Source organism: Physcomitrium patens, chromosome 13 (assembly GCF_059467195.1).
Source record: "Physcomitrium patens ecotype Gransden chromosome 13, ASM5946719v1, whole genome shotgun sequence".
NCBI classification, from domain to species: Eukaryota; Viridiplantae; Streptophyta; class Bryopsida; order Funariales; family Funariaceae; genus Physcomitrium; species Physcomitrium patens.
In genome coordinates, this window is record NC_143422.1 from 14,994,082 (window position 1) to 15,002,071 (window position 7,990).

Below are 7,990 nucleotides of genomic sequence, written 5' to 3' on the forward strand. Positions count from 1 at the left end.
AGTACTGCCCCGGATTGCTTGAAACCTTTTCCAGATCAACCGGTTGACATCAGCGGCTTCAACAGAGTAAAGGGCTACAAAAGCACTGTGAAAGTAACTCAATACGATCCCTAAAGTTATAAATAAATAGCATTCGGAAAATGATAGATGGTCACTGGAGGCCTTACTAGAGAAGGAAAACGACAGAGCATCTGATTAGATGAGCCATATCTCCCTTCTCCATTTGATTCATGGTTGCATACAGGAACACAAATTAAGAGACTGCAGTCAATGATTTTCACATGTTTCAACTCTGCAGCGAAGTCTTCTATGCACAAAGGGGAAAATAGTTACCACAATCAAGATTGGTGGTTCAGTTTTCAAGCCAATATCCCTGAATACACTGATAGAAAATATTTAAAACTCGTTCAGCGTCCACACCTTTTGCCAATCATTATAGATCACTATCTAGGTCTAATTATGTAATCGCCCAATTCGTACAAACATCCTTGCGAACGTGAGTACTACCAAGTTTACGAAATCTACAAAGAACATACAGGAAAATGCAGTTCAGAAAATGTAGCCCAGGCATCGCAGGACAAAATATATACTTTAGAATGCACCGCGAACAAGAATCCCGAAATCCAGAGCACCGATTGACAATCCTCTACATTAATCTGAGAGGCGTAACTGATTTAACCATATCAATCAAAAGGATAGAAGAAACGAGCTTAACATCACTGCCGGTGTACCACCAAACTTCCGCGACTAAGAACTTTGAAACCCAACATGCAGAATTGTATGCGATATCTTGGACACACACTCACTGCACATAACCGACTCATTGGCCAAAACGAAATCTAATCACTTCAAGCTCATGAGATCACATGATTCAAGCATTCATCAAACACACAAAAGCACATCTGGAAACCCAGATACGACTCATACACACAATTCGCACAAGAAAAGAAACACGGTCCCTTGTTCTGCATAGAAAATAATCCTCCAACGACATGAAAATGGAAGACATTCCCATAAATCACCGAACACAACATGATTCGGTGTGTTATTTAACCTCATATTGTGAAGTTTTTTTATTTTTATTTTAATAATGTCTACTTTTTTTCTTTTTTCTTTTCTCTTTCTGTAGTTCATCATTTTGCTAAATACTCAAAAATCGCTAGTTGTTCAAAAGTTATTTGTAATCTATATATATATATATATATATATAAATAGTTTTATACCAGCTAAGCTTTTTACATTCTACAACACTAATATCAAGAATTCTATTTTAAAGACAAATCAAAATTTTGTTTTTAAATACATGTTTATTTATTATTGTTTCTACATTGTCCAAGAATATTGCTTAATGACCAAGAGCTAGAGAATACTTATATTACAAATATTAATATTTTTTTTTTCCAAAAATAATTTTTTGTAGAATAAAGTCACATGTTAGACAATAGATAAGAGGGCTGAATTAGCCTAGTATATAAAGATGGAAAATAATTTAAATTAATCAAATCACTTTGTTTGTTGTTAAATTTGATTAGAATTACTTTGGTGCAATCTTCAAATTTGTTAGAATTATTTGAAAACTAGTATGATTTTGGAAATATGTTACAACATTTTTTCTTGTATATGTCTTTAAAGTTCTGTAATTTTACTCAATTTTAGTGCCTATTACCTAGGCCTTCTAACCATATATTTATTTAAAGTTTTATTATATAATTTTATATAAGCTTATTCTTATTTAAATGAGATATTTTTTAGATAGAAAGTATTGACATTTATAATAGGTTTAAATCTAGTGAATAAAAGATTATATAAAAATGAATTTTAAATACAAACCTAACACTTCTATGGCTGTAACAATGATTTTTTTATAATATGTAATCATATGGCTTTTTAAAAATCTAATTAAAAGATTAAGAGGTTGTACTTAAAAGATTTTTGTGGATTGCTACATGGGTCAAAATGACATTCACAAAAAACATGTTGAAGGAGAATAAACTGTAACAAAGAATAACTTTCTAGAGAATGGATATGATATTTTGAAGCTCGATGACACATTAAATTTTACGTTGAAGAGATTTATTATACTTAGTCAAATTTTATTTTTTTGAATTTATTAACTCAAAATTATGGGCATTTCAAAACAATAAATGATTGGGGTATATATATTTTATAAATTAAGAACAAAAAAATAGTATTTACTTTTTTGTAAGAATGAATTAAAAATTGATTTTGATGGAAAATGTAATTTCTGACAAATACCTTCATTACCTTGAAATGATTTTACCTGAATTTTTGGATGAATAATAGGATTCTGACTTGGTTTTCTTTGAATATACATATGTGTACAAATATACAAAGTATGGCTTATTCATCCAAATTGGCACAATAAAACAAGCATCCAGAATCAATCTCTTAATTCATTTTCAAATGAGCTTTTCATAACAGCAGAAGAAGAAAGACAATTCCCAAGTGCTTTAGCAAATGAACAAACTCTTCAGTCTTCTTTCAAGTGGTTCTTACAAAAAGCTGATATTGATATCCTCCCGTTTTCTATTCCTCTTTTCTTCTTTCTCCCTCTTCAATTTTCTCTCCAATTTCTCTTCCTCTGCTCGTTTCACGCGCTCTGCAACATACACACACTCCATGTTACAATGCATGATGCTGTGCTCTCCAATTCACATCGTTATCTCATCATCGGGCATTAGTTTGCACCGAAAAATTGAGTTTGATGCAAAATTAGTACTCATGACACGAACTAAACCCTCAGGTACGATCAAAGCTCTCAGGTGAACAAACGGGAATACACATGATTAGTAGTGTTCCTCAGAACAAGCATGCACAGCTACTTCGGGGGATTGATCGAAGCCACCTCAGAACTGTTGGGCCTGATAATACTGACCCGGACTTGTGTCACACATGAAAGAATCATTGTGGGTACATGTCATAAAAGTTTTCATAGAGGTAAGGGCTTAAGTATGAGACCTTCATTTCTACGCTCAGATTCTTGAGTAGAGGATGTGTCGAGAGGCATGAATGGAGAATCGGGTCCCAGAATATCAGTAATAATCTGCGCAGTTTGTACAAGAATCTCTTGTTGAATCCTGTAAAAGACTGCACCTCCCTGCGCACCAAGGTTCAAACAACAGTGCTTCAGTCTTCCAATTTTGAAGCACACAAAGAGGATAAAAAGTCACTGTAAGGGTCGTAGTGAAAGCAGAACCACTTGAACAGATACTCGGAAACGTTGCTCTATGGAGAATGCACGCTGGAACCACTATAGTGGTTTTGAAATTGAAGAAAATACAAGGTGTGGTGACTCACACTGGCTTTAACGACACAGGTAACGGATATCTCAGGCCCGTCATCTCCCATAGTCCGCAAGTAGCAGATGGGGCTGGTCCTTGAGCTGTCAATATTTGGATGTGAAAGCAAGTTTTTCGTGACTTCCTCTGTTATACTGTTCACCATGAAGATATGTCTGTTATCCAGCTGAAAAGTTGCCTCAAGCACCCTAGAGTTTGCCCTTGAAAAGTTCGTGATAACCTACATATTACAATACGCAATAGTTCGACAATTAACAAACAAGAAAACCAATTCACTTGATGTAGGTGCTCACTGTTATTCTTATGCAAATACACGAGTATGCACACAGACTGGTTCTGCACAATTCTACATCACCTGTTTGGCGTGTTTCCGCGAGTGTAATCTCGTTGCCCTTAGCCACCGATATGTTCATATTTTTACAAAGGAATTAACATGACTTCAACATATCATAAGAACTACAATGAGGTTTCTAGGTTACGGCAGTCTGACCACCTGAATGGATCTAAGTAGCCCACCGCTTTGCTGATGATTGCAAAAGAAATACTGAAACGATCTCACAGGTCCACCTGACATCGAGAAACACAGCACTAACCTGACTGGTGAATGCTTTATTAGGAACAAGCAGAGGAACGCCGTCGAAACCCTGAACCTTGGTTTGCATGAATCCAATATCCTGCACACGTCCCGCTACACTTCCAGCCTGTATCCAGAAAATCCTCACGACTCCATTAGTTATCCTAAGACAGCGTTACAGACAGTGCGTGCTTAACCCTCATGATACGACGATTTTTGCAGATTGCTCGAACGCGGTTAAAATACACAAAGACATTCAACCAGAGCTTTCCATATTCGGCAAGACGAGCACGTGTGAATGACAACCTTAATTTTTTCACCAATATCAAATGGCCGGGTAAGGAAGAGAGATGCGCCACCAAACATGTTTCCCACAACTTCCTGGGCCGCTAAACCCACCGCTAGACCTGGACCCATGCCCATATAATCATGTCAAGCCAATCGATCCGGATGATGAGGTTTACACTCCTCTTGCTTCTTGATAGTATCTTAGATCGTCTGAAGATCAAATACCATATGAAAGCAATCTAGAAGTGCTATAACTACGGCAACGAGCACATGTAAGTCATGTAGAAAGAACGAAGGGTCCATGAGAATTGCATACCAGAGACTCCACCAACAGCTAGAAGTGAACCCAGTGCCATGCCCAAGACCTCAGCGACGCACGATGCTGCTAGGCCATACATAAGTAGCGACGCTATTTTATCGATTGCAAATATTTGGCTCTACACATGACAAAACAATCCCAGTGTCTTTAACTATTTCAATGCGTGGCTCCGCTCTATTCACGCTGGGTTGGTTCCTAGAACAAAGTCCTAAAATTTAAAACACACTTAATCTTCAAACTCGGTGCTTCGTAGCCATTACTGCGATAACAGCAGTAATATGCGACTTCTGAAATAGAATCTAGACACGATGACAGAAAGGTTGAATGGGTTTACATCAATTTCTGGTTTTGTTATAAGAAGATGTTCAACGTAGAGTCGTTTCCAACGGAAAAAGAACCACGTGATCGTAATGACGAAAGACGATGCTCGAATATCGTATATTAAATCCGGAGTGCAGAGTTTCTCCAACTTGAACATTATCGATACTACCCACAACCTGTCCCACATCCACAATCGTAACATCAACAGGCCATGTGATGTCTATACTGTTTGGAACAGCATGAAAAGTGATGGATTCCCTCACAGTCTAAATCTGTTTCGGATGAATCAGGGTATTCAACTGGCAAGGACAGAATGTACTTACAGTCTTGTGCTGGCCCAAAGCATAATAATATAACGAAAAGGCCTTCGTGCGGCTCGAAATGGCGACATTGCAAAACCCTCTTCATCAAATTCAGTGTCGTCAAAAGCATGTTCCCGACCCTGCACCTTTATACGTTCCGCACGCAGGTACACGCTGAATTGTTCCCACCCCCAGCGAGTCGGTAGTGTTAAACAAAACAAATGGCGTCGTCAAACCGAATGCACAAGGGACAAGAGGTATACAATGCAGAGAATACAAAGTTATTGTAACGAGTTAGGGACTTACCCGTACATCCATCTGCAGAATCGACCTACCCGGCGATATACGAGGTAAAATAGAAAAAACACTAGTGTTTCGCGAAGTACCAGGGTCGCCTGTTACAAAATGGTCCACCGAATATACAATTTGGGTAAGTGTGCAATGCCCGGGATGAGGTCTTTTCAGCCAAGAATGGTCCGGCTGCCTCAATACCATTTAATTGTTGTGTGGATTTCAATGACCTCACACAGCAGCCATCGTTGTGTTTAGCGAAAATGATGAAATTCAGACCAGAAAATGCAAGGGCCAGTTTATGTTTACTTACAATCGCTTCATTTTTTTGAAGGTTGGTTTGAACGTTCAGCGGCAGAAAACCAAGGGGATCCCAATCGGGCGGTAGATACTTGGAAATCACTTTGTAGGTTTGGCGAATGATGTACGTACTCAAATCATCCAAGAAGTGATCCCCTACTTGGCAGGTTCTCTCTATGATCGTGTAATCTGATGTTTTGGCTCGAGCAAGACCTGGGCATCCGCTCTTTTGCCTTCTGGTGCAAGGATTTGTATACCATAATAGCTTGTCAAAGCTTGTATCTCTGAAGCCAGGAACAGACTGCGAAAAAGTAAATTGCAAAAACATAGTCTCTTACTAAAGCTGAACCTGAATTACTGTAATGGTGAAATTCTCTTAAATCAAGACACAGAGATGAAGATTAATGAAGGCTGAGCATGCACTACATGATTTGATAACGTTCATTATATACTGAAACTCACTCTACATTGTGACGAGGACTTCAAGGAAGCATGGGAGCGTAGGGACTTCAAAGAAGCATTGCATTGCAGGGTCCCTCCCCACTTGGACGAGAGGACAGTCGAAACTTGAAGCAGGGCCGCCATCAACAAAATCCACCACACCCAAGCAAGCTGCAGTTGGGTTTCGATCTTATCATCACTGGGCTGCATTCGCAACTAAACATTACTACTGGTAGCAATACACCTCCAGGTTAACAAGATTGAATATGGGAAAAGATCCTGATCAAATTTCATTCCCTATGAGTCGGGTTTGTTGACCAATCTACATTACATAATCTGGTTGTAGATTGAATAACCCTTCCTCCTGCGACTAATGCACTTGAGGCCCCGCAAGTGCTAATTCAAATTCAAATTCGAACACCAGGTGGTTCCGAGCTACTCCATTCACCACTGCGCCGACTGACAGAGCAACTGCCGCATTGTTCGGCACCCAGATACCAAAGGAAAAGTTGCTTCCCAATTCTTTCCACAACCCCATGAGAAATATCTAGGATACAATCTTCTGATACATGCATAACTAATCCGCATACGGAACCCACGAGATACAGCCTACCTACCTGCCTACCACCGAATTTCGCGAATGCTTCAACTCAATATTTCGACTTAAATGAGGCTGGAAAAATTCGAACAGCACGCTGACCAAGAAAAAAACACCTCCATGTCGACAGAGCTACCATAAGATTCATGAGGGGGGCAAGACGACTTACTGTGCATTCCGCACAGGTTTGTGTTCGAGGCAAGCACCCTCTTGTCAGAAGCTCGATATCTTCGACACTTCCAGGCCGTGCGCTTGCTGAGCCATTACAACAACATCAATATGTAACCTACATGGTTTCTACTTGGGATGCAGTTATGGACAAACCCATCCGAGCCAAGAACCCCCCAGAGTCACGTGTCGAGGAACACAGCTTCAGGGAGAGAGAAAAACCTCACAACATTGGCGAGATTGGTCGATTGGAACCTGACAAATAAATGCCAATGGACTGGGAATGAAATATCAATCTACACACGGAATCCAGCCACATCCAAAAGGAGCATTATAAAGACGCCTCCATTATTGTCTCCCCACAACCCTTCCCCATAAAACCCAACCTATAAAACCCTCATAGGTTCCCACCGCTACACATCGCAGTCATTTGGAAAGAGAGAAGGATTCCACTCAAGGCCCGAATGACTTTAGGATGTGAGCGATGTTGTCGTTCATGTAACATGGAATGCCGGTGGAGTGAAAGTAAATTTTTAACGGACATCCTAGTCCAGCTGGTTCCGCACCCAACAAGAGCCATAATTTTCCCACAACCCACCAAAGAATCCGGTTCCGAGTCGCACCAAAAGCATGGACAGCAATCTCTGGGGGCACCAGCTCGACAGTCTCACAAAGGTGGGTAGCAGCTTGACGCTTACTGCACCTGCTGCTCTGGGGGGTAATGAGGCTCCGCAATCGTCTGGATGCTGCGGTTCTCAACCTCATACAGTGGCAATCGACGCTTATCATGGATTTAATATCTCATCCTCGTCGCGGTGATTCCCTCTTTGGATCCTGTAGGTTGAATCGTGATCCGCTGCGCAGATCGTCGTCCAGGATTGCTGCTGCTGCTGCTGATCCGCTTGGTTTACCGCATCCAATCTTCACGATGGATGCCGCAGAATCTCCGAAGCGCAATTTGTCTTCCCCCATCAAATTGCGCTGCACGACGATGATCCTCACTCACGTGAAACTCATTTCGTCGTTGGTTCTCGCCATTTTCTAGCATCCGATCCATGCGGATTAGCG

The 7,990-nt window shown here is 40.3% G+C and overlaps 1 protein-coding gene across 4 annotated transcripts; it reads right to left on the minus strand.

Annotated features, from left to right (window-relative positions):
• Positions 1-2,394: 2,394 nt before the first annotated feature.
• Positions 2,395-7,765, minus strand: LOC112290828 (uncharacterized). 4 transcript variants are annotated; one of them, XM_073538412.2, is made up of 13 exons: positions 7,546-7,765; positions 6,924-7,009; positions 6,178-6,327; positions 5,729-6,016; positions 5,431-5,519; positions 5,146-5,298; positions 4,836-4,998; positions 4,499-4,619; positions 4,201-4,301; positions 3,914-4,021; positions 3,319-3,540; positions 2,980-3,118; positions 2,395-2,620 (listed from the first exon to the last, which is right to left on the minus strand). In XM_073538412.2, exons 1-13 carry the CDS (start codon positions 7,709-7,711, stop codon positions 2,514-2,516), a joined length of 1,893 nt encoding a protein of 630 aa, XP_073394513.2. In that variant the 5' UTR covers positions 7,712-7,765; the 3' UTR covers positions 2,395-2,513. The 4 variants fall into 4 exon arrangements, with proteins under 4 accessions (XP_073394513.2, XP_073394512.2, XP_073394514.1 ...); XM_073538411.2 differs by having other exon boundaries at positions 6,178-6,360; positions 7,546-7,761; XM_073538413.2 differs by lacking the exon at positions 7,546-7,765 and adding an exon at positions 7,145-7,396 and having other exon boundaries at positions 6,178-6,360.
• Between the last annotated feature and the right edge of the window lie 225 nt (positions 7,766-7,990).